Raw genomic sequence first — 26274 nt, 5'->3', positions numbered from 1 at the left:
GTAAACAGTGCTGAATCTGGTCTCACCCATTTGGAGCACTGTTTTGGATAGTTGTGCCGCTAAACCAGATTGTTTAATGTAACGGACAACACTCTTCGCTGCACTTATGGTTTCGCCAATATCCGGGGCGTTTGCGGACAGTGCGTCCTTATCCAACCCATGGCGAAGTATCGTGTTAATGACGTGGTCAAGGCATGAGAGGCGCCTATAAGGCTCCAAAGCTTTTACAATGTTGCTCCCCTGATCAGTCACCCACACTATTTTTGATAAAAATGACGGTTCGAAACCAAATCTATTCACCAGCAGCCGCACCAGTTCTCGTCGTATATTCTTTCCACTTTTGGCCTCTTCTGCTGGAAATAGAGCAGTGGTGAGGGTTCGGCTGACCAGGTTGAATTCCGTTTCACTGAAGTGACACGGTACTGCAATGTAGCTCATCTTTCGGTAGTCGTCCGTCCACATGTCGGTGCTCATGGCGATGTCACACCCACTTTCTAGAACTTTCTTCATCCGCTCGATCAGCATGCTCCTTTTTCCGTCCGCCATCTCGATGCTTGCCTTCGACACCGTGGAGCTGTGGGGCAGGACTGAGTCGATGGGTATGCGGCCAAATGTTGACCCAACATTAATAAGTTCTTGGGCCAGACTTTTGAAACCTTCGCTGTTTAACACTTGAAAATGGTCTTAGGTCCTTGCAACAAAAGTTGACGCACTTCTCCGTTATGTTCTGCTTTACTCGAAGAGGTGCAGCCCTCGAAACAAAGGATAATAAAGATGTTTGAGCAGTTTCTTTTTTGCCCGCACAGCTTTTAAGATGCCTGCTCAGCGTCGAAGTGCCAGTCTTTTTGCTGTCGTACGAGAGCAATGTGCCGCACTTGTTACATTCGACGAAGCCGACAGTTTTTTGTTTCATCTTCCACGATCAAATAAATTCTTTCCACACCTCACTCCTACCAGTGCATTCTTGCCTCTTCCATTCCCCCGTCTTCAGTTTGTTTTTCGCTTCTTTCTGCTCCATATTGGAAAAGTACCAAGAGGATGAGTTGTGTAATGTGTACACTCGGTGCAGAGAGGGAGAAAATGAAAATGAGGGCGGCGCCTCGGCCGTGCGCAAACGGTACAGCGGGAGCGGCCGGCGCCACGGCGTTCGTGCACACGCACAAGCAAAAGAGCAATACAGAGAGCCTGCTCTCCTTTTTTTTTTTTTTTTTTTTTTTTTTAAATAATTTATTAGTCCTGCATGGCGGCCCGACCCGACATGACCCGAACGTGAATGCTTAAAATGTGGGCCCGACCCGACCCGACCCGACCCGACCCACAGGTTCGGGCACAAACTCTAACCTCTACTGCTTCCTGGTAAGTCCCAGACATTATACTAGGACACGACCCGGTTAATGTCCGTGTCCGTTTCATCTCCGTGTCAGACGAACCGTGAAATTGCTTTCAGACACAAGGGCTACCCGTTTAAATCCTAGTATTTAACTGGAGTTCAGCGTTTGTCTGAAAGGGGCTTTAGAGCAAAGGTGGGCAAACTGGTCCTCAAGGGCCATAGTAGGTCGTGGTCTTTGTTCTAACTGATCCAGCACAGACAGTTTAACCAATGAGGTTTCTGCTGAAAGCACCTGACTGCGATCAGCTGATTGCGCTTGCAAGACACTAGATTGGTGAAATTTTTTCCTCTTGATTGGTTTGAACAGAAGCCCGCACCCACTGCTGCCCTTTGTGGAATACAGTAGTTTGCCCATCCCTGTTTTAGAGTATAAACAATATAGCCAAATGTGAACGCGCATTCGAACTCTTGTTCAGACCAAACAAACGAGCTCTGGTCCACTCAAAAATCGTGGGTCTTGGTCCACTTTAAACGCACCGGACCAGGGTGTGCTTATGCTACATTCCGTGCAGCTGCTGTAACACTCCGTGCTCCCTCCCCTCCCAGGAGGGAGGAATTTCCTCTTCTAAATGTGTCCAATCAATGAGTGCGCCTTTCATCCAGATGATGCTACTCGGAAAGTTTGGTCGGCGCAGTGTGAATACTGAACCTTTTCATCAAGTCACTTGCAATTATTGTGGCAAGGTAGCTCTCCAACCAGACCCTGGTCCTCTTGGTCTTATGTGGAAGTGCCCTCAGTTATCATGAGGCCTATGTTTAACATGAGGGCCGGGCTAATTAGCGTACATTGCGGATGATCTTAACCTCCTGTTACCAATCTGACTTTTTGGTAATGGCAGTGCTATAAACTCTACACCATGGTAGAGAGTGGACCGGCGACTCTTGTGGCTTGTTTGTCGTCGTCCCGTCCAGTTCTTCCCTCGAGTAGAAAGCCACGTGTATAAAAACACACAGATGCGGCGGATGGCTCTTGCAGTGGAGGCTTTTTATTAGCAGCAACAAAACATCTGTGGACATGCAGCCACTCAACATGGCACTCATGCGCAACTCAGCCTAACAGTGTAACACCTGCCTTTTCTCCAACGTTGCCAACTCAATAGTAAGGAAAGTAGCTATTGGCTGTCCTAAAAGTCGCTAGATGACCTCATTGGCCAATCTGCATTATTGGCAATTTGCATGTACAGTGGTACCTCTACATACGATCGATTCGACACACGAGCTTTTCGACATCTGACGTAAAATTTGACTCACCGTTTGTTTCTACATCCGATGACATGCTCTAAATACGACGATTTATGACAGCACCGCAGTTTCTTTGTTTTTCCAATAGACGGACGCACGGCATATTTTCTTGTGAGATAAATCACCATGGGTTCCAACAATGTTAGTGCAGGTGGTGAAAAAAAAGGAAAAAGGTGATGCTTACCATTGACATGAAGATGGATATGTTAGAAAAATATGAGCATGGGGTGCGCATCTGTGATATGGCTCAACAATATAGCCGTAGGCAGTCCTCCTCCATTCACCAGTCTTTATAAGTTGATGTGGCAATTATTATTGTCGTCACATCGCCAGCTTCGTTAGGTTTCTAATCATTTATTCCATCAACTTGTGCAACACAACACGCCTAGTTTCCCCCGCAGCAAGTAAACAAAATGAGTGTAAAAGGCTCACTGCATCAAGTCAGCCACGCGATGTGTAACTCCCTCAAGTACTACAATGCAATCAAAAAAAAGTTGCTTCAATCAAATAAAAAGTTGCTTCAAGCAAAATATATATCGTCAATCGTAGAAAAAGTCACTTCAGTCAAAAAAAAAAAAAAAGTGTTTGAATGCAAAAATAAATTTGAAACCCAAAAAAATATATTTGATAACTATTTTTCTTTGATTGAATTTTTTTTTTTTTTTTTTTATTAGAGTCGTTTTTTTTTTTTGTTTTTTTTTTTATTGAAACAACATTTTTGATTGAAGTCATGCAATTTTGCGTTTGGACCACATTTTGGCTAGGACATTTGTGTCTTTATTATGCAATCAAAAAATAAGTTGCTTCAAACAAAAAAAATATATATTTTCAAAAGAAAAATCCCTTCAATCAAAAATTTTAAAAAATTCAATTGTAGAAAAAAAGGTTTAAATGTGAAAAAATATTTGAGACTCAGAAATTCGCATTTGAACACTTTATTTTTCATTCAAACTGTTTTCTTTGATTGAAGCAATCCTTTTCGGGTTTGAGCCATATTAGGGGTAGGACATTTGTGTCTAAATCATTCAATCGCAATAAAAGTTGCTTTAATCAAAAAACTATTTTTAATCAAAGAAAAAAATCATTTGCAAAAATATATATTTTTTGAAAATATATTTTTTTATTTGAAATATATATAAATATAAAGACACAAATGTCCTAGCCAAAATGTGGTCCAAACGCAAAATTACATGACTTCAATCAAAAATGTTGTTTCAATCAAAACAAACTTGACTCCAAAAAAAAAAAAAAATCAAAGAAAAATAGTTTTCAAATATATTTTTTTGAGTTTCAAATTTATTTTTGCATTCAAACACATTTTTTTTATTGACGCGACTTTCTTCGATTGAAAATATATATTTTGATTGAAGCAACTTTTTATTTGATTGAAGCAACTTTTTTTTTGATTGAATAATAAAGACACAAATCTATCTCCATATGTAGGAGGGAGGAATAACGTCGTAGGACAAGCAAAAAGCGAGTATAACAAACACCTTAAATATGTTTAGAACCACAAATGAACCCAAACCATTTTAATATAGCCAAACTTCTCGCTAGATTTTTCTTGCTCGTCGCTTTTGACCAAAAAAAAAAAAAAAAAAAAAGGTCGCCAATGGGCTTTATGGGCTGAGTTGACAACAGAGCTTCTCCCTGAAAAAGAAATAGTAGCACGTTGGAGATAGATTTTTTTAACAGCGGTTTTTGTTGTTGTTGCGTTATTTTTTTCCCATCCAATAGCAATAGCAATAGTACTCTAGTTTCATTGGCCTTGTGGCGAGTGAGTGGAAGTATATTTTGAAAGTCTTAACCGGAATCACAACTGTTTGCAGCTGTTTGCGTCATTGAACTACGACACAAGCCAGTCTCCTGTATGTAACTGTATTCTTCAATTTCGTAACATAATGTAGTTATATTTTGGCCCCAAAACTACACATCATGTACAAAAAGGCCTATTTTCTAGCAATGGATGTAACATAAGTTTCAATGTTGTTGTACGAACTGCTCTGCGACTGCAGTCTACTTGGGGATAATCAACCGTTTTTCACCGTTTTTACAAATTTAGCAAGGTATTAGGTATTGGTTCTAAATTTCAGGAATGACGGTGGTAAATCTGTCCTTCGCTGCGTGTGGGTTTTTGGGCATCTACCACCTGGGAGCTGCTGGGGCTTTTTTCCGTCATGGGCAGAAGTTGCTGACCTGCCTCAAATCATGTGCGGGATCCTCAGCTGGTGCGCTCGTTGCTGCTGTCATTCTCACGGCCCCTGATAAAGTCAAGGTGAACTGCTTTTACCTCATTGTGTTTGTAAACATTAGCGGTAGGCTACTTCCGGGTGGCTAAAAAGTGCGTGACAAACGCTAATCTGTCTGAAAAATACCTTAACAAAACAAAAAGGTGTGTTTGAGCTCACACTGTCAGACGTACCCTGAAATAATTTGTTTGGAGATATTTGATAACAGTTCAGACGTACTTTATGTGAAAATGTGTAATTGGGAACATATTTTCGTCTGGTACTTCATACATTAAAACAACTATGGTAGATTAAAACCCCATAAATCACAATTAAAGATTATTAGCCTGCTTCTTAGTTAGTTTTTTTTTCTTCTTTTTTTTTGTCATGATCAAGCTGTCTTGGTCAAATGACGTTTGACGTACGGTGTTTGTAGACATTTTGTTGCTCTGTTCCTTCTGCAGCACTGTGAAGAATTTACATACAATTTTGCTGAGGATGTGCGACAACAGAGGTTTGGAGCAATCACACCCGGATATAATGTCTTAACCAAGCTAAGGTAAAGCCACAGCACACAAAAGCCAGGAAAATGAAAATCAAAACATTAGCCTAAAGATAGGCTATGCCACTTTGCAGGGAAGGGATTGAAGAGATGCTGCCAGTTGATGCTCATAGTCAGGCTTCTGGTCGCCTCTATGTCTCAATGACACACTTCAGAAGTGGAAAGAATCACATTGTTTCCCAGTTTAACTCTAGGGAGGAGCTGATACAGGTCCACAAACACACACCCCATGCACACACCCATGATTAATGTGAATTTTAGTTTAAAGAACTGGAGTTGTATTTGCTCTATCCACCTACACCAATAGTTTTGCAGTTATATTTATTTTCATTCATTCATTTTCCATGCCGCTTCTCCTCACGAGGGTCGCGGAGGTGCTGGAGCCTATCCCAGCTAACTACGGGCAGTGGGCAGGGGCCACCCTGAACTGGTTGCCAGCCAATCACAGGGCATAAGGAGACATACAACCATTCACGCACACACTCATACCTACGGACAATTTAGAGTGTTCGATCAGCCTACCATGCATGTTTTTGGGAAACTCCACTCAGGAAGGCCAAAGCCCGGGATTGAACCCTTGATCTCAGAACCGTGAGGCAGACATGCTAACCACTCAGCCACCGTGCCGCCTTTATATTTATTTTAATGAAGGGAAATGTTAATGATGACATTCATTACAATGCTTCTCACACGGGTTACAGGACAATAATAAGGTCAGGCTGGCTTGGCAGGCTCGGGGAGTGCTTCCACACAAAAATAAATGTGAATTTGTGAAGAGTGAACCAAAAATCTCTGGGAGATTGCTGAGCTTTATAGCCAAAGACACAGGTTTTTTTGTTGTTACCCATTTTGCCGTAACTCGTTGCTCGCTTTAGGCTGCCTGCATGTAAGCATCATAATCAGGAAAGTTGTGAAAAACAAAGACGAGCACAAATCTGAAAAGGAACTCAATGATGATGGCACCCTTTACAATCCCAAAGTGTAAAACCTGGGCCATGAGATTTTCATTTCAGTCCAAAATATAACCAGTACCACTATTTGTTCAAACCTATTAAAACACAAAAACATACACACACACACAATAATAAAAATAATAATAAAATGTAGCAGGGCAGATTTCAAATTTCATCCAACACAAGATAACCCAGTTAACCAAAATATGCATGCATTATTTCTGAAACACATTTCAACCAGTGAAGTTCAGATGCACAACAATTTCCCCTACAATTGGAAGCTGATGAACACATGACATTTATAATTAAGTACCACTATTTCTTCAATCCTATTAAAACACAAAAACATACACACACACACACAATAATAAAAATAAAATGTAGCAGGGCAGATTTCAAATTTCATCCAACACAAGATAACCCAGCTAACCAAAATATGCATGCATTATTTCTGAAACACATTTCAACCAGTGAAGTTGAGATGCACAACAATTTCCCCTACAATTGGAAGCTGATGAACACATGACATTTATAATTACTATTTATTTCATTTTTGTTGTACCCGTTAGGCACTCTTGGCCAGTAGCTTTGTGCCAGTCTATGCGGGGCTCCAACCCGTGGAGTTCCGTGGACAGGTACTTGGCCTTTTCACTGCTAAACATGTAATATTTTATCGTGTTCAACTGCAATACCCATACCATTTTGTGTTTGTCAGTAGAAATGGATTGATGGGGGCTTCACTGACAGCCTACCAATCATGCCTTCGGGCCGAACCATCACAGTTTCACCATTCTCTGGGCCGCAGGATGTGAGTCCATTGCACAAGGGCTATGCGTTCAAGACTCAACTCAAGCTGGCCAATATGAACATAATGGTATGTATTATAATTTATAGAACATAAGATAAAAGAAAAACACACAAAAGTAGAATAGTCATGCTAATAAAATTTTACATTTTTGTTTGTTATTTTGGCATTTTTGGCTTTATTACTAATGCAGGTAAATGAGTGTCACGGTTTTTGAAACGCACGTAACTAGAATGAACTAAAGCTGCATTCACACCGGCCAAGTTATATTTTCATCGCATGATGGTCAAAAGTCAAGGTAATTGCGTATTGAATGGCGACAGGCAGCCTTGCAACCGATGTTGTCCGAGACGCGATGTGGCAGTTGTGACCAAATACAATGTATCACAAAGTGAGTACACCCCCTCGCATTTCTGCAGATACTTAAGTATATCTTTTCATGGGACAACACTGACAAAATGACACTTTGACACAATGAAAAGTAGTCAGTGTGCAGCTTATATAATAGAGTTCATTTATTTTCACCTCAAAATAACTCAAAATACAGCCATTAATATCCAAACTCCTGGCAACAAAAGTGATTACACTCCTTAGAAACTACGTACATCCCTAAATGTCCAAATTGAGTACTGCTTGTCATTATCTCTCCAAAATGTCATGTGACTCGTTACAGGAGTGCTGTCAGCAATGCTGCAGAGATTAAAGAGGTGGGGGGGGGGTCAGCCTGTTAGTGCTCAGACCATACGCCGCACTCTACATCAAATTGGTGTGCATGGCTGTCACCCCAGGAGCTAGCCTCTTCTGAAGACGGTACACAAGAAAGCTCGCCCCTCTCATCAGACCATAGGACATGGTTCCAGTAATCGATGTGCTTTGTTGACATGTCTTCAGCAAACTGTTTGCAGGCTTTTTTGTGTACCGTCTTAGAAGAGGTGACAGCAATGCACACCAATTTGATGTGGAGTCTGGCGTATGGTCTGAGCACTAACAGGCTGACCCCCACCTCTTCAATCTCTGCAGCTATGCTGACAGCACTCCTTTAACAAGTCACATGACATTTTGGAGGGATAATGACAAGCTGGACTTTAGTAGCTATATTTTGAGGGGAAAATAAATTAACTCTATTATATAAGCATTACGCAAACTACTTTTCATTGTGTCAAAGTGTCATTTTGTCAGTGTTGTCCCATGAAAAGATATACTTAAATATCTGCAGAAATGTGAGGTGTGTACTCACTTTTGTGATACACTGTAGGCCCTTTTGTGCGATTAATTTTTACGCCGTAAGATGTCTTGGGTTTAACTTTCTGCGACATATTTCATGGATAATTAGGAAGCAGCCAATTAAATACTTTTTCTTACTCGTGTGACTTAAACTGCCACATGTGCAACTGCTACCAGAGACAAAAACCTGTCTCAACATCCAGTGAACAAAAGTACTACGAAGAACTAGGGCCACACAAAAGATAAAATAGGACTACGAGAATAAAGTCACGACTTTATGAGATCAATATTACGAGATTGAACTCATACATTGTATTACTACGAGAAAAATTGCAATGTTGCGAGACAGTCGTAATATTATGAGAATAATGTCATAACTTTTAATGTTACATGGTTAAAGTGCCTGTGACAGGATAAAAAAAAGTCTTGAATAGCATTATATGTGAATTAAAATCATATTTTGAGACGATTCAACCACCGTATATACAATAATTTGGCAAAGCGCAGAAGACGAGAAATGAGTCTTTTACTCTGCCGATTTGCTACGCCTGTCATTATTGCGCTCTAGTGCCTCCAGCTGGGTGATGACGTCGGCAGAGTAACGATTTCAGCTGATTTAGAATTCAGCCCATTGAGGGGGAAGCTTCAGAACAAGGAAAATGCCACAGAGAGCATCAAAATATCATCATTGTTTTAATCTCTCTACGCCAATATTTTTACTGGATATTCTTTTTATCTAAGTACAGTATTTTCGCCCAATTGCTAAATAAATTGTATGGTCATGACAAATAACAGTCTCGTGCTAAATGGAATATGAAGTATTAAAAATGCATTTATTCAGTACGACAGGGCAAACCTCCCGATTGGTATTTAATGCCACCGGAGTTAGTCCGGCTTTTGTCATTTCCCCGCCTCGGCTTCGGAGACTGAGGAAAGAGCGTAAACAAAACAGGAGGCGTGACAGCTAGTTAGCTAGCCAAGTCTTTTCCTCGCTTTTCCAAAACGAAAAATCACACATAACTACCCCGACTCATTTCACACACAGCGGCCGGATTAATTGTCGTCACCGATCGGCCGACCCCCGGCAGCAAACAAGTTTCGGCTCGTCCTTCTGCTGCAGCCCCGGCAGGCAGGCAGTGTTCGTCGCCGGGACGCAGAAAGGAATGGACGCCGAAAATAGCGCATTCTCGTTGGACAAATCGGCCGACGTCGGAGTGTGTGGCTGCCCGAGCCCAAGCCGAGTTTAGCGGGCACGCGAAGAGGACCGAGGGGGCTGGAAGTGTGGACACAATCGAGAACCGGAGACGAGAGCGTGGGGCTCCCCGAGCCCAAGCCATAGATAGTGCTGTCTCGGCGGACACACGAAGAGGACCGAGGGGGTTAGATGTCTGGACACAATCAAGAACCAGAGACGAGAGCGGGGGGGCCCAAGCCGAGGCACACCTTTGTCGGCCGGCGACCATGGTGTGCGACAAGCCGCTGTTCGTCGGCAGAGTGGCCTTCACGGTGGACAGGGAGCATTGTCGCCCACAAAATGCAAGCCACCTCCATATTAAAACGTTTGCCATGATCCCAGTATTTGCCATTACATAAAACATGTAGCTTACTCACTTAGTAATCCGTCCAGTGGTTGCTCCATATTCATACTTGTTTTGCCCATTATTTGTGGTGAAAAACGCTCTTTTAGGAATCCAAAAAGCCTCACACCACTCTCCCTGGTGTAACAACAAAAGCCTGCAGCACACAACAAAAGCCTGCAGCACACTGTGCTGGTGTAACGCAAAAAATAAACAATCCGCAAAATTAGCTGAATCCACAGTCATTCTGCATACAATACTAATAGCTATACTGTGAAGACAGTTCGTCCGCAGACGTCACATTCACCTTCCTCAATCTGAGACAGTGGCCGGAAGTCATCATTTTCGTAGCGCGGGATTAAAAAAATCGAATAAATAAATTGATATCTTCCACACACATCCAAGCAGTCCAATTCATTCAATAGAATAAAATACCGTGTGTAATATTAAATAAACATGCTTTTTTTATGTGTCACTGGCACTTTAAAGCTGTAATATTACGTGTCTTTACGTAATACTACGAGAATAAATGTTATGTAAATGTGTTGTAATGTTACCTAATCTTAAGTAGTCTTACAAGGGAAAAAGTCGTAAGTACGTAATATTATAAGATATAAGTCGTAACATTACGAGAAAAAAAGTCTTTATGTTCCGAGTCGTTATATTACTTATTTTTACGTTGTGTGAACCGGAAGTTGTTTGGCTTCGCGAACCTTTGGCGACGTGATGTGTGTGTGAACACAAAACTGCTTTTTGTGATGGGCATGGCGCGAGAGTGGCGTTGTGCTGCAGTTTAACTTTGGTGTGGATGCAGCTTAATATTTAAATGACAAATGGAGTGCTTATATGGGGTTATTATTAAGGAATGTAGTTGTTGCAGATAGTCTGCAAGACAAAATAAAGCATTTACAACCGCACCAAGGTGTTGCTACTCTCCTCCTGTCATTTCACATTTTAGTTTGGGATTGTGACAAAGCCTTTGGACACTCTTGAGTCAGGAGATTTTATATTTAATATATGGTTAACTGGCAGTCCTTCAGTAGTTTCTTAAGCGGGGTACACATCTACTAAAAATTGTGCCAAATTTGGGCATTTCTGGATCCTGTGATCAAAGTCCGCAAAGGCATGACTGTTGCGAAATCCCTGAAAAGATTATACTGAGCGATAACCCTGTGGTATCGGGTTCGTTAAGATGTATTATTCTTCCCGAATCCGCTCGTGAAGCATCCAGGGCCGATATTCATGAATTATTAAACCTGTTCAATATTTACGATCGAAAATCCTTACAGAATGTTTGGTCATCCCCAGCAGGTATGGATGAGCAAAAGACTTTGTTATTGTGTCATGAAACGAAATAATTGGCAATCAGGAAACGACCTGAAATTGTTGTAATTGTAATTTTGTAATACAAAACAGTCCCCGTTTTGCCGGTCGTTGAGAACTGTGAACTGGGGTCACAAAGGCAGACGATCAATCCACTCCAAAGAATATTTGAACGTTTTTTTTTTTAGCTAAAGCCAGCAAAAATTCAAAACAATTGTATTCATGGTGTTAGTTTTCTTTTTGTAAAGTGGTATTGTTCACAAAGTGTACTCCGTTACAAATTACATTTATTTGACTGCTATGTGTTCTTTTCAGGTTTGGCGAGATGTTTGTAGCTAAATCCCTAAAGACTTGACATGAGTATTGTAGGGTTGCACGTTTGAATCCCACCTTTGATCGTTTGAGAGCACAATTCTTAGTGTAATGATTCTTTCCTTCCCTGAAAGCTCTCACGATCCATTTTGAGCATATGTGTGAATTGGATCTGCGTATGATTAATTTAACAAAAATATGCTCCTTTGTGCATCAACATAGTACAGGAGATTTTTAATAAAAATCAAGAATAAAAACATGGATGAGACTGTCAGGAAGGCTTGCACTTGGTTCTCAATTTGGGCTTTTATTTGTTCTCTCCAGTTCTCCATGGAAAACATCAAACGACTGAACCAGGCTTTATTCCCACCGTCTACCAATGGAATGAAGTCCCTCTGTCAGGAGGGTTTTGATGATGCCATGAGGTTCCTGAAGACAGAGAGTTGGATGAGCTAGAGGTCTTGGAGCCAGAAAATCATTTGTGTCAATTGAACAATGAATAACTGTACTGTAGGTTCTAGACCAGGGATCAGGAACCTACGGCTCGCGACTCTGGCTCTTTTGACGGCTGCATCTGGCTCGCAGACAAATCTTTAATTATTTAAAAAAAAAAAAAAAAAAGTTTCGTTCTACTCCTTTGCGCTTTTAACGCCATCCCCAAAGACCCGCTGCCCTGTTTCAATATGATCGGCATTGCCCATTTAGTGCAGAAGAAGTGGGCGAGGGTAAGTGGAGAGAGACAGGTGGAGAGAGCGTTGCGCGGGAGTCCTGTGTTGAGTCGCTGGATGTCCCCCACTTGTTTTTATGTTAAAAAAGTCTCTGAAAAAAAGCCATCTTACATGTCTATGTGTTTTTATACACTACGCCACCTCCCCAAAGGAAGAACCGGAGATGGGAGTGACGACCATTTTTTTTCTCTCGCTTTGGATAAGTCAACAGACATAAGCAACATATCCCAGTTCAGCGTGATTGCAAGGTTTTGATTATGAAAGGGGCAACAAGAAGGGAGGATTTATTCTAATCCTCCACTGAGTTTGCTAAAGAAAAAAAATTAAATCTACCAATGGATAAACTTTTTTCGTAAACACGAAAAGAGACGCATCCTAAGTTTCTCTCAATCATCATAATCATGCAACAGCATAAAAATGTAAATAAAAAGAATTCAGAGGCGTATTTTACTTTAAAAGTTACATATAATGCACACATTACTTCTATTCATAGTTTAAAACATATTGTATGGCTCTCACGGAATTACATTGAAAAATATTTGGTGCTCATGGCTCTCTCAGCCAAAAGGTTCCCGACCCCTGTTCTAGATCAGGAGTCCCCAACCTTTTTTGCACCACGGACCGGTGGTATTTGGGTCTTTTTTTCACGGAGCGGAGTTGTGACAAATTTTGCAACCCATCAAAAATTGCAACTAGGCAGTTCCGCGCATGCACGTAACGTTAAAAATGGCCTCAAAAGCAGCGATTTCAAAGTCAACACTACAAACTTTCTTTAAAAAAAGGAATATTAACTTACGTTTAATCACAGACATGTAGAAAAATGTTCTCCTCAGACACATTATGCCATATTAGCTGCACACAACTGCAGACCGCTCCCACCGTTAACGACTTCGCCGTGCATTTAAGCATTAATTAAGAAGCCCGCTCCACAAAGATACGATGTTGAAAATTGTAGCAAGGTTTTCAATGCCCTCGTAGCGATGTCAGGATATTCTGGAATGATTTTAATCTAGATCCTCAGTATAGTTGTTGTCTCAAATGTACGTTGAAGGTCGCCGTCATCTGCGAGCTCTACAAGCTGATCCTCCTGTTGCACAGACATGCTCGAATCACTCTGTTTATTCACAAACGGGTCACAAATTCACTCCCTCGCAGTTCGTAGGTCTTCGAGGTTGTAGGCTCATCTTCTGCTCGTCAGGTGCCCTTTTCGCCGTGAATTATCTCCCGAAAGACGCCTGTTTTTCAGTCATCTTCGCTCGTGTCGAAATGCCTCTTCTGAAGACGGTACACAAGAAAGCCCGCAAACAGTTTGCCGAAGACATGTCAACAAAGCACATCGATTACTGGAACCATATCCTATGGTCTGATGAGACGGTAGAGCTGGGCGGTAAACCGAAAATTTACCGTCACCGAAATTCTTCACGATGACCGACGTAATTTTGACCATGTCGGTAAATTTGGTAAATTAATAAAACAAGAAAATAGGCTTTTCATCCCGCTTTGACTCTGTGTTGTTCGTCTATGTTCATCCCCCTTTAAGAAACCAGTCAATGTACTTACGTAGGGAGTCACGTGATCATCAGGAAGCCAATCAAACAGAGGCCCGGTAAGCTAACGCTAGCAGCTAACGCTACAAGCAAAACGTGATGGAGTGTGGCTTAAGGGAGGTTCGCCAAACTTTCACCCGATATTTAGTAGACTCTTGGTGGCATCCTGACGGGCTTTCACCCGCTGTCCTCCCTTGTTCTCACAATTTCCGGAGATGGTGCTTTCAGTGCTTTCTACTGGTAGCCAGGCCACAGTCTAACGTTAGCGGCTAACGCTAGCGGCCGCTAGCGGCTAACGCTACAAATGAACGTGATGGAGTCGGATAGCGGCTCTAACCTTGTCGAAATGGCTGAACTTAATGAGTGGATTGGGCACGGACTGCATCTAGGAATTACTATGTCGCGTTATTATGTATCTGACTGTGTGTGATTTCTCTGATAGCTTTTTTGATGGTAAAGCATTCAGCATAAAGCACAATCCAACGGTGAAACTTATAATATGGCTGAGAAATGGCCCCAGCTATTTTTCTGTATGTGCTTAATTCTGTGTCATTATTGCTATCATAAAATCTTAAGTGTTTCATTTGCAGAAGATCAATATAGCTTTAATGTATGTCTGTTTGGGGGTTCATGTATGCGTGCATATATTAAAAAATGCACTGGGGGGAACCTGAAACCATAAAGTAAACACTTGTATTGAATAATTATGTCACAGCAGCCATTAACAATAAATTGTCTTTTTGAAGTGTACTGTTCAAGCTGCAAGTCATTTGTGTTACAATGACATGTTTGCACAGGCATATTGATTTTGACAATGTACATTGTTCAAGCCATACACGCTGTTATAAATGCTCATACTTGAATTCTTATTGTTTACAATACATTTTAATAAACTTAATGTTTAGACTGCATGTACAATTGTTAAATATATCAAATTGAATGCTGGTAACTAAATCAAGAAACTGTTAATCTGTATTTCATGCATTGATTCAGATTTTCAAATTATATAACAGTCCGCTTGGGCGACTTTATCGTCATTTATCGTTATCGAGGTAAATCTGCTCAATTTATCGTGATACGTGTTTAAGGCCATATCGCCCACCCCTATGAGACGGGCAGGGTTTCTTGTGTACCGTCTTCAGAAGAGGCTTCCTCCTGGGGTGACAGCCATGCACACCAATTTGATGTAGAGTGCGCCGTATAGTCTGAGCACTAACAGGCTGACCCACCCACCTCTTCAATCTCTGCAGCATTGCTGACAGCACTCCTGTAACAAGTCACATGATAATTTGGAGAGATAATGACAAGCAGTACTCAATTTGGACATTTAGGGATTACGTAGTTTCTAAGGAGTGTAATCACTTTTGTTGCCAGGAGTTTGGATTTTAATGGCTGTGTTTTGAGTTATTTTGAGGGGAAAATGAATTAACTCTATTATATAAACTGCACACAGTCTACTTTTAATTGTGTCAAAGTGTCGTTTTGTCAGTGTTGTCCCATGAAAAGAAATCCTTAAATATCTTCAGAAATGCGACGGATGTACTCACTTTTATGATACACTGTATGTTACATCAGTATCCTAATATTATGCCAAAAGTGGTTTTGTGTTGATACATACTTTTATTTCGATACAGGTGAAGCAATTATTTGTATTAATATTATATTAGGACTTTAATTCCGTTATATTACGACTTAAGTCTTGTAATATTACAATATATGACTTCGATCTTGCAACTTTAATTACATAATATTTTGAATAATTTTGTAATCCCATTTTTTTTCTTCTCTCTCTCGCTTTGACTTTTGTGGACTGGCTGATTAGAAAGGTTACGGCTTTGGCAAATGAAGTCACGTGAATGAGAAAACATTTTTGATTGGCTGTTTCCTCATCTTCTCAAAAATCTGTCGCAGAAAGAACAACTCAACCTTCTTTGATGTGAAAATTCAACGCGCGACATCGCGGAGTAAAACCTATCTGGTCAAACTGGCGACATGGCATAGCCCCTGCCGCATGTCGCCATTCTACTCGCGATTACATTGACTTTGTTTGGGAACCCATAGCGCGACCGGTCTGAACGCTGCATAGGATGTTGATTTGCAGTGATGGTTAGAATAGGTCTATTTGCCTATTTATGTTATGTAAACTTACTTGCTACTTTTCTGAGTCTTAATTATGACTTTACATCTGAGGCCAGCTGTTCGCCTGCTCACATATAAACCCATTATGCTGCAAAATTCTCTCCCACTAATTAAGCAGAAAAAAGGATCCCCAAAAAGGCCCTCAAGATTTCGCAATGCAGTCCACGTGCCTGATAAACTTGTTTATGATCATTCCAGAACTGCATTTTGCGGTTGCTTTCATGATTTGTGTTATTTTATATGCAGGTTGTTGTATTTGCCTGCTTACAAGACACATATTCCATTATATGTCAACATGTATTGTATATATGTGTATGTATCGACACTCACCTTTCAAATGATGTCCAAACCTGTTACCAGCATACAAGTTTACAATTATTTTCAAAAAACTTTAAGAAAATGTATTTATTTGCATGAAACAGTGATTCAATTACTTTTTTTTTTTCGTGGCATGTGTACAGTGCGGCAAATAAGTATTTAGTCAACCACTAATTGTGCAAGTTCTCCCACTTGAAAATATTAGAGAGGCCTGTAGATACAGATTTCCTCTAGAGCAGTGATGTTTTGGGGCTGTCGTTGGGCAACACGGACTTTCAACTCCCTCCACAGATTTTCTATGGAGTTGTGATCTGGAGACTGGCTAGGCCACTACAGGACCTTGAAAAGCTTCTTACGAAGCCACTCCTGTGTTGCCCTGGCTGTATGTTTGGGATCATTGTCATGAAGAAAGACCCAACCACGTCTCATCTTCAATGCCCTATCTGATGGAATGAGATTTTCACTCAAAATCTCTCAATACATGGCCCCATTCATTCTTTCCTTTACACTGATCAGTCGTCCTGGTCCCTTTGCAGAAAAACAGCCAGAAAGCGTGATGTTTCCACCCCCATGCTTCACAGTGGGTACGGTGTTCTTCGGATGCAATTCAGTATTCTTTCTCCTCCAAACACGAGAACCTGTGTTTCTACCAAGAATTTCTATTTGGGTTTCATCTGACCATAACACATTCTCGTAGTCCTCTTCTGGATGATGGGTCCCATCATCCAAATGCTCTCTAGCGAACCGCAAACGGGCCTGGACGTGTACTGGCTTCAGCAGGGGGACACGTCTGGCAGTGCAGGATTTGAGTCCCTGGCGGCGCATTGTGTTACTGATAATAGCCTTTGATACTGTGGTCCCAGCTCTCTTTAGGTCATTCACTAGGTCCCCCTGTGTGGTTGTGGGATTTTTGCTCACCGTTCTTGTTATCATTCTGACGCCACGGGGTGAGATCTTGCATGGAGCCCCAGATCGAGGGAGATTATCAGTGGTCTTGTATGTCTTCCATTTTCTAATAATTGCTCCCACAGTGGATTTCTTTACACCAAGCATTTTACCGATTGCAGATTCAGTCTTCCCAGCCTGGTGCAGGTCTACAATTTTGTCTCTGGTGTCCTTCGACAGCTCTTTGGTCATGGCCATAGTGGAGTTTGGAGTGTGACTGACTGAGGTTGTGGACAGGTGTCTTTTATACCGATAATGAGTTAAAACAGGTGCCATTAATACAGGTAATGAGTGGAGCCTCGTTAGACCTCGTTAAACCTCTTTAGAAGAAGTTAGACCTCTTTGACAGCCAGAAATCTTGCCTGTTTTTAGGTGACCAAATACTTATTTTCCACTCTAATTTGGAAATAAATTATTTTTCTTCTTTTCTTCCTTTTTTCCACATTCTGTCTCTCAAGGTTGAGGTTTACCCATGTTGACAACTACAGGCCTCTCTAATCTTTTCAAGTAGGGGAACTTGCACAATTGGTGGTTGACTAAATACTTATTTGCCCCACTGTATATGAATGACGCATGTTGAAACTACAACATCATTCAATGAATGCTTGGATTTTAGTCTTACAAGTGTGCTTTGTCCAGCCATAGGCAAACTGGACTGTTGTTGTTACACCTAGACAAATGGATATTGATCAAAAGGACACAGGCACTTAATGATGCGCACTTCGTCCAATGGTTTGGCAGGCTACTTATTGAGCTCAGTGTCCCTTAGGTATCCTTGCTTGGGCCCACTCAACTCATGCTATCGTGATAGATATCCTCTTAAATGCCTTACATCTCTCTTTGAGCATCCTTCAGTTATATATTTTTTAAATTCAGTTTTCACTTGCACAATTAGTAAATATTATACCATGTGTGGGCGCTCTTGGTTATCGTCATGAAATACTTATTGCTGCGGTAGGGATAATAGTAGTAGTATTCATAATGTATTGTTTTGGCCCAGGGCCGGCCCAGCCTATACACAGATTATGCAGCTGCTTAGGGCCCCTGACCACTAGGGGGGCCCCAATCTGGCAATTGTTTAATTTATATTCTATTTTGATTTACTACAGTTTGCTTCATTTGACTTTTGTGAGTTTTGATACTTGATTACAAGCTTAAAAAAATAAAAGTTCTTCCTTAACTTCTTTCTTTCCTCTTTTAGAAAAAGGTTTCGCGCTATCTACTGTAAGTACTGACAATCATTTAGGGTGGGAAATTCGAAATATGCAGTGCAACAAAATCTGATTAATATACAAAATATGAACGTATGGGTTGGATTGCATGTTTGGGTTTCACAGTACACTGTGACGAAATGGCGGGCCAAAAATATGGGCCCCTTTGCATTATTTTGATTAGGGCCCCCAAATGGCCTGGGCCGGCCCTGTTTTGGCCCAGCGTTATTACAATGAAGCAGAAATTCATTTTATTCAAACCAAAATAACAAGTGCAGTCAATCCCTGAGCAGTTTATACAAGTTTCCCGGTTTGTCAGATCTCTGAAACATTTCCCGGGTCACATCCAGTAATGAGATTCACAGCCTGCAGCCAAGAGAGTCAATTCATGCATGCCGCCCCAAGCAGAATAGGACTGAGCATGCATGTGATGGAGGTACGTCTGCACGCATGCAGCAATATTGAACTCTCAGCCCCTAGGGTATGCTGTCAGTAGACAAGACATAAGGCGTAGAATTGGGAGTAAGTCCTTGTCTAAATGGAAGCATATCAGATTCTAGAAAGTGATTAAATAAATAGGTTGATGTACATAAGTAGATTTTTGTGGATTACGTCTTTAAATTTTTCAGGTATAAATGCTTGCGTGTTATCGCTCTGACAACCTTTAACTCTAGAGAACCCAAGGGTTAATATGGCCAATCTTAATTGCTCGTACTCCTTTAAAAACAAAAAACACTTGGGTTCGCCATGATAAACCCAGTCACTGCCTTTATTTGTAAATATGAATGTTCAACCCCGTTGACAAACCAAGCGTATTACATTTTTACAGATCACAAAATGGCATTAGAATAAAGGTTTGACGGACCGCAGCGACACTAACCAGGGAGTGATCATGTTAATGGTGCAGCAAATTCAGGGACGCATTCTCCCTCCATACCCTTAATACAAATGGTTTGATACATCCAGAATGATTGATGACAAACGCATTGTCTTTTGCCAGACAAAAATGTATCATCTTGTTGCATTAAAACAGTCTTACTCTCAAATAAACATACAAATCTAGCAAATAGAATGTATTTATGATGTTCTTAATGTAGCTTATTTCATGTTATTTGCTCATGCAGGTCCTTTAGTCAGTTCAGTCATGATTATCCTTTCAGTATGTACTTAGCTTGCAGGAAAGCTCTGCCCTGTTTTTTTTTCCTTCTCGACACGATCGCTTTACTAATCAAAGGGGTAGCTTGCAGCTTGCTGTGGTATACATCTGTATGCCATACTGTTACATCACTGTCTTGTAGTATCCTTTGAAGTAAATGCAATGTTTGATGTGAGTTCTTGAAGTGAGTGTGTATTGATGTATGGGATACTGGAATAAAGTTGACATATTTATGTTATTGGTTCACATTCTTCCATATTATTGCTGTCTCTGTTTTCCATGGGCTCCAAGATCTCAACTGCAGTTCACCATACCTCTCCCTATAGGACCACACACCCCTCCCCCATTTACGTCATGTTGAAAAAAGTAACAAGACTATTTAGTAGTCAAAAGTACAGGTATCACATCATTAATACACAAACCTATAAAAAGGGTATGACTCACCAAAATACCTGCAAAATTGTACATGGAGTAGTATTAGCAATTGTCAGATGTGTGTGTCAGAACTTATTTCATTTTTAGAAATGGCTTTAAAGTTACTTTCTGTCAGATACAGGTTTTCTTAACTTTTATGTGCAACACTTTGGAATGAAGCCATTGATTAGGTACTGTTTTTGTAATTATTTTTAAGAGCAGTGCAAATTATCAAAATCAAGGTTACAGTGGCTCATAATAATCATAATACAGTACATTTTAGGAATAAAATCTTAATTAAAACAGGCTGACTATGGCTTTTAATTTTGGTAATTATGGTTGTACTTGGATAGCTACGTAAGGTGTAAAAAAAAAAAAAAAATTACAGAACCATTCGAAGGGAAGCTATTTATATATGGGGGAAAGTAAACAAAAACTTTTTTTAAAATTTTTGATAAAGCTGTCATTATGACCTAGTAGTAAACATTATTTAAAAAAAAAAAAAAAAAAAAAAAAAAAGATATACTAGTAGAAGGTGAGAGTCACTGATGATGTGTCAATCATTGTCATGGAAAAGCAGGCAAACCTGTGGTGTTTAGAATCAACACAGAAAGAGCAACTTTTCTGCTCGGCATGTATGTTTATCACGTTTTTTGGGCTTGTTTACTTCGCGCCTCCTAGGCTGGAACACATTAGTGAGATGTGTGGTTTTGCAAAGACTACCTGTGAAACGTGGCTACTTACAAATCTTGCCACCAGTTTAAAAAACTGAAAACTCCCCCTTTTGAAAGAGTAAGTATTGCTAGTACACATAGTACGCTGCAATGATGCATCTCCTACTTTTAGTCCTCCCAGTTATGTTGTAATGGCCAACTATAATTAATTAGCCCATTGTTAATCTACTAGGCCAGGTTGTGCTTTTTTTTTTAATCTATGTAGTTTGATTACATAAATTTTCATTTTTCTTCTTGATTGAAGTAATCTTTATGTGTTTTGCAGAAAAGGACATAGCAGTTCTGCTATGTTAAAAGGCAATCTGACAGCCACTTTAAAGTGATTGATTTCAGCATGAGCTTCCTTTGTGGGTCATCTTTCTATTTTAGTGCTGGAGAGTTAAGACTCTGCATCCCACAGGTACAGGATCAGCCTTAGGAACACAAATCACAGTAAGGAGGAACAAGTGCCCCAAAGCAATTATTCAAAGATGCTTTTTTTCCTTTTTTTCCCCTTTTTTTTTTTGTATGTGTGCAAATAATGCGATAACTGAATGTAAAGGTTTGTGTGTGCGTATGCAAAAGAGACACTTTCATTTTTAATGCTGAGAAAAAAATAGATAGGCTGACTAATTTAACAATTATTACTGTGTTTGAATTATGAGACAATTTTTTTGAGCAAAACTATCCTTTTTATTTGTCTTTATAATTGTTGTTGCTGTTTTTAATGTGATTTAAATCACTTTGAAATGCCTTGTTTTGAATTGTATCATACAAATAAATTTGCCCTGCTTTTTCTTATTACAGAAGTTCTTGTAAGACGAATTAGCAGAAATTCTAGCAATTGGAACGAATCGTTCCCTTTCGCCATTCTTGTTGCCAGTTCCTGTTGGAGCAATGTGAATGCCCTGATAAAAATACAGTACAGGCCAAAAGTTTAGACACACCCTCTCATTCGGGCGTTTTCTTTATTTTCATTACTATCTACAATGTAAATTCTCATTGAAGGTAGTAAAACTATGAATGAACACATATGGAATTGTGTATAATATTGTAGTATCTTTAAAGTAGTCACCCTTTGCACTGATTACTTTTTTGCACAAACTTGCCATTCTCTTGATGAGCTTTAAAAGGGAGTCACTTAAAATATTTTTTGACTTCACAGGTATGCCTTTTCGGGGTTGGTTAGTGGAATGTGTTGCTTTATCAATGGGGTCGGGACCTTTTGTTGCATTGAATGAGGTGTGTCCAAACGTTTGGCCTGTACTGTACGTCAAAATGAAATATTTTTAACTTTTAAGAAAATCTAAAATTCTTTTAGGCACCAAAAATGGTTTTTCCTTGGTTTCTTTCTTTTATTTCTTTCAAATGTCTCTTTATTGAGTTAAAGCAAATTAGCAATGTTATGTTAATTAATGGTTAACGGTGACAGTTAAAGTGGGAAAATAAGCATTCAACACTGTCTTCAACAACTACAAACACCCCCAAACAAATTCCCAGATAGCTGACATACGTAGCTAAAACCAAATTGAAGTACAATGCATGAGTTATCCAAAACCAAAGTACAACAAGAAAAGAAAGTCAAAAATTTTTCATGACAATTACCCATATTGTAACAATATACAGTAAAGTTATCAGTATGCAAAAACTGAAAATATAGCCCTTTTCACACACATATCCAGGGAAATTCCCGTATAAGGTGACGCGCGATTTACTCGTGTCATTGCTTTCACGCATGTAGAGATGTACTGAAAATGATGCGGGTTGACCACTTTCACAGACTAGTCCCGTGTTGCCCACTGTCGCTCTCTGTGCCGGGAGGGCTGCTGACGTGATTTTATAACCCGGACATTACGTCATTTTTAGTCAGCATCGGCTGTCAAAATGATGGTCAAAGCGTGTTTTGTTCCGGAGGGAGCGTTCCCGACGTCGTAACTGCAGCCAATTAAAGCTCATCAAGAGTGTCTTTAAGCCCAGGAGAAGGGAGGAAGAAAGAATGCCGCCGGCTTGGGAAGGAAGAATCCCGCTGGCTTTGTTTTGTTGTCTTATTTGCTCTCTGCCTAGGTTAGTGTTATTGATCCCCGTTGACCTACTGTCACGGACCCATTGTGTTACTCCCCCTTTTCCGCGATCGCGTGTATATTTGTTTGTATTCAATAAACCCTAGAACGCGTCCCTCTGTTGTTTTTTGCTTTGACGTAGCACCTTGTTTCCGGAGTAGCAGACCCTAACATCGGCAGGAATATAAACCACACATTTTCAAAGATGGACGATGGACTCTCTTCCTCGGCTCTACGATCCCGTAGCAATTTAATTTTGTTATGTTTTCAGTTAGATATAACTATTTCCTGCTTGCTGTTTTGCTAATTGCGATGTTTAAGAGAGAGGAAGTGACGATCGGCCCGCCATGATATTTACGTCATCCACTATCGTGCCGTGACCCAGGAATTTAACGCTTGCTTTCTCACACACCGCTTCCCGGGAAAGTCCCAGACATTATACTAAGACACGACCCGTGAAATGTCTGCGTAATCTCCGTGTCAGTCGACCCGGGAAATTGTTTTAACATACAACTGCTGCGCGGTTAAATCCCGCGATATTCCCGGTGTTTCGGAGTGTGTGAAAGTGGCTTATTTTAGTGAAACAGTTTTAAGAAGAAAAGGCCCAGGGACTATTCTAAAGTGATAGCGGTAGATTTTCCCCCCAAAAAAATTGAAAAGGTGTGCTAAACCATAGACATCATAATTTACTTGACGAGTCACTTGAGGTATTCTCTGCGGAAGGCCTGCCCTTAGGGGGCTATGTAAGTCAGCTTCATTTATTAGAAGTAGGTGGGAATGACTATCACATATGCTGTGCTTGGAATTACCATAGAGGAATTACCTTCAAAAAGTACGAAATTTGGAACGCATACTAACAACAAGGATTGTCTCAGGAGTGATTTGTTCGAGGATTCAAGGTAATTATTATATTTTTCGTACAATGCATGCATTTTGAAACGTGAAAAAAATCAGGGAGCAATATGCTTCATTCTTTGACAAATTCATGAAACATAACTGCCCGGTTTTTGCTTTTAACCAAGAATCGAGACGTCTATATACGTCTATATCTATAAAGAATTTAGTGATTTAGGCATTTATTTACAAGAATTTTGAACGGAAAATGCCATTGTGCAGACCCCTCATCATAACAACGCTAACGGACTAGCTTAATTCTTCTTACAGATTTAAGTTAAAGTGAACTCAAACTGCCCGTTTGTTTTGCTTTTAACCAAGAATCGAGACTGTTTTATGCCCATATTTATAAAGAATTCAGGGATTTAAGCATTCACAAGAAGTTCAACATAAAAACCTCATTGCTATGGACTCGTTGTAAGGCAGCATCAGAGTGAAGACGAGCCGCACATTTGCCGTTTTTACGTGAAGAAAATGCTTCCTGCACGGTTTCTTTTGCTTGTAGCCAAGAATCGAGAATGTTTAACATCCATATCTATAAATTCAGGGATTTAAGCATTTATTCACAAGAAATTCAACGTAAAATTCATTGTTTTGCTACGGCGGCCATGTTTGATTTTGTATTTCTAGATTTTATTTTAGACATTTCTGCGTCCATATTTAAAAACAATCAGCTTTTACGTGTTTTGTTTTATGTGATATTTCAATCTAATAACTTTCAGTAAAATACCATGGTCCTACACCAACCCCTACGCCGACGGCAACAAGCAGATCTTCATCTACTTTGACCCCGTGCACCTTTGGAAGAACATTTACAGCAGCTTCTTCAACAACGGCTGTATGGTGCTGCCCAGGTGTCCTGGGGCTGGGGTCAGTGGCCGGTATTATTGACTTTATAAAAAAAGATGAATCAAAACACCTATCTTTCTAAAACAAACATGTTATTTAGGAGCCTGAGAGGATGAGGACGCCCCGATTCTCGAGCCAGAAGGTGTTGGCCAGGTGGGAGAGCTAAAAGTGTCAAGGCCGGCTACAAGTTGACCTAGAAGGGGCTGGCGCCCTCTTCGATCGAGAAGCAGAGTGTCGGGCTCATCATGGCAGTGGTCAACCCCTACAAGGTCGCCGGGCTGAGGCTTCTCGCCATGACCACAGGCAAGGAGGAACACAGGGACACAGCTGACATTCTGGAGATGTTCCAGAGGATGATCTCTGTGATGTACGTGCGTGGGCTGGGGCAGGACGTGCGGTGGAATGATAACTACCGATGTGTGCTGCGGCCAAGAGCAGGAGGTGATAGGAGCGGCCTATCCGGGGTACAGGTGCTAGGAGGGGCACAGGCTGGTCAACACCATTTCGCCGCACATCAGCAGGTCCCTTTTCAACTGTTTTGGTGCGAACCTCTCCAACGATGTGACTTCTAAAGCGAGGACGTACAAGGCCTTAGAGTGGCAGACTGGCAGAAAGGAGATAGCAAGGAACAGACTTTTACAAGTTGAGGAAGCTGACCGGAAAACACAGCAATAGTCCAAAATTCATTTGCATGCATATTCTATGTTCTATACTTTCTCACCTACAATATTCAAAGCATTAACTTTCAAACTGCTGCTCATTCACTTCGATTATTTGTACTGCCTAAACATACGACTATCTCATACGCATTTTATATTTGTTTATTTAGATTTTATACTTGCAAGTCACTTTTGAGATTTTCATTTACAATGCACAGTAAAGAAAGGGAAATGCTCCACAATTTCACTGTACACAATAAAGGGTGATTCTACTCTATTGTATTACCTTATTGGCCCGAATATAAGACTGTGTTTTTTGCATTGCATTTGGTTTTGAAAATATTTGAATTTGAAGTTTTTTTAAATTAGGCCCCTACGGATCGGCGCCGTTTCCCACGACCTGTCAAGTATTATGAAGTTTATGGCTGAACTATATGAAAAAAAATTTCAGAACTTTTCTAGGCCCATACACAAAATAACATCCCTTATCCAGCGCGCATGAGAAGGTGGAGTTAAGTTTTTCCATCTTAATAAAATAGCTGTACTTGTATTTAAGAATGAAAAAGAGACCGGTCTTTACTTATGTATTAAGCTCAGGTTCTGGGGCAACCCCAAATAACTAATTAAAGACGCAGAGGACTAAAACATGTAAACTGAAGTAGCCAGTACACTACAAAATCTGTCACAAGCCAAGTCTACATTTGGGTACATACGCACCAGCTTAGCTTTTGAAACGTGAACCTGGCGGACAATTTTAAATTGTATGAGTAATTAATGAGCACACATTGAGGATGAATGCACCTGATCCAATCTAGAGTCCCACTCATTTTCAGAAACTGGATGTCTTGTTCTCAAACAAATTTGATGGCACACAATGATGGGCGATGAAATTCGGAAATAAGATTGTAGATCTTAGACCAGACATGTCCAAAGTCCGGCCCGGGGGCCAAATGCGGCCCTTGGTCAAATTTCATCCTGCCCCCAGCCTCTGTCATAAAATCAATAACGTCTGGCCCGTACATAGA

General features: G+C 40.5%; 1 protein-coding gene across 3 annotated transcripts; it reads left to right on the top strand.

Moving 5' to 3' along the window:
- The first annotated feature begins 4365 nt into the window (after window positions 1-4365).
- pnpla4 (patatin-like phospholipase domain containing 4) lies at window positions 4366-14929 on the top strand. 3 transcript variants are annotated; one of them, XM_057856084.1, is made up of 7 exons: window positions 4366-4500; window positions 4726-4907; window positions 5325-5419; window positions 5497-5632; window positions 6945-7010; window positions 7094-7249; window positions 11941-14929. In XM_057856084.1, the coding sequence occupies exons 2-7, from the start codon at window positions 4728-4730 to the stop codon at window positions 12070-12072; spliced, it is 765 nt and encodes a 254-aa protein (XP_057712067.1). In that variant the 5' UTR covers window positions 4366-4500; window positions 4726-4727; the 3' UTR covers window positions 12073-14929. The 3 variants fall into 3 exon arrangements, with proteins under 3 accessions (XP_057712067.1, XP_057712074.1, XP_057712058.1); XM_057856091.1 differs by lacking the exon at window positions 11941-14929 and adding an exon at window positions 9450-11856 and having other exon boundaries at window positions 4453-4907; XM_057856075.1 differs by having other exon boundaries at window positions 4454-4907.
- Window positions 14930-26274: the final 11345 nt, after the last annotated feature.

This window comes from Corythoichthys intestinalis, chromosome 2 (genome assembly GCF_030265065.1).
Source record: "Corythoichthys intestinalis isolate RoL2023-P3 chromosome 2, ASM3026506v1, whole genome shotgun sequence".
Taxonomy (NCBI): domain Eukaryota; kingdom Metazoa; phylum Chordata; class Actinopteri; order Syngnathiformes; family Syngnathidae; genus Corythoichthys; species Corythoichthys intestinalis.
The sequence above is the reverse complement of the archived record's forward strand: the minus strand, read 5'-3'. Positions and strand labels throughout refer to the sequence as shown.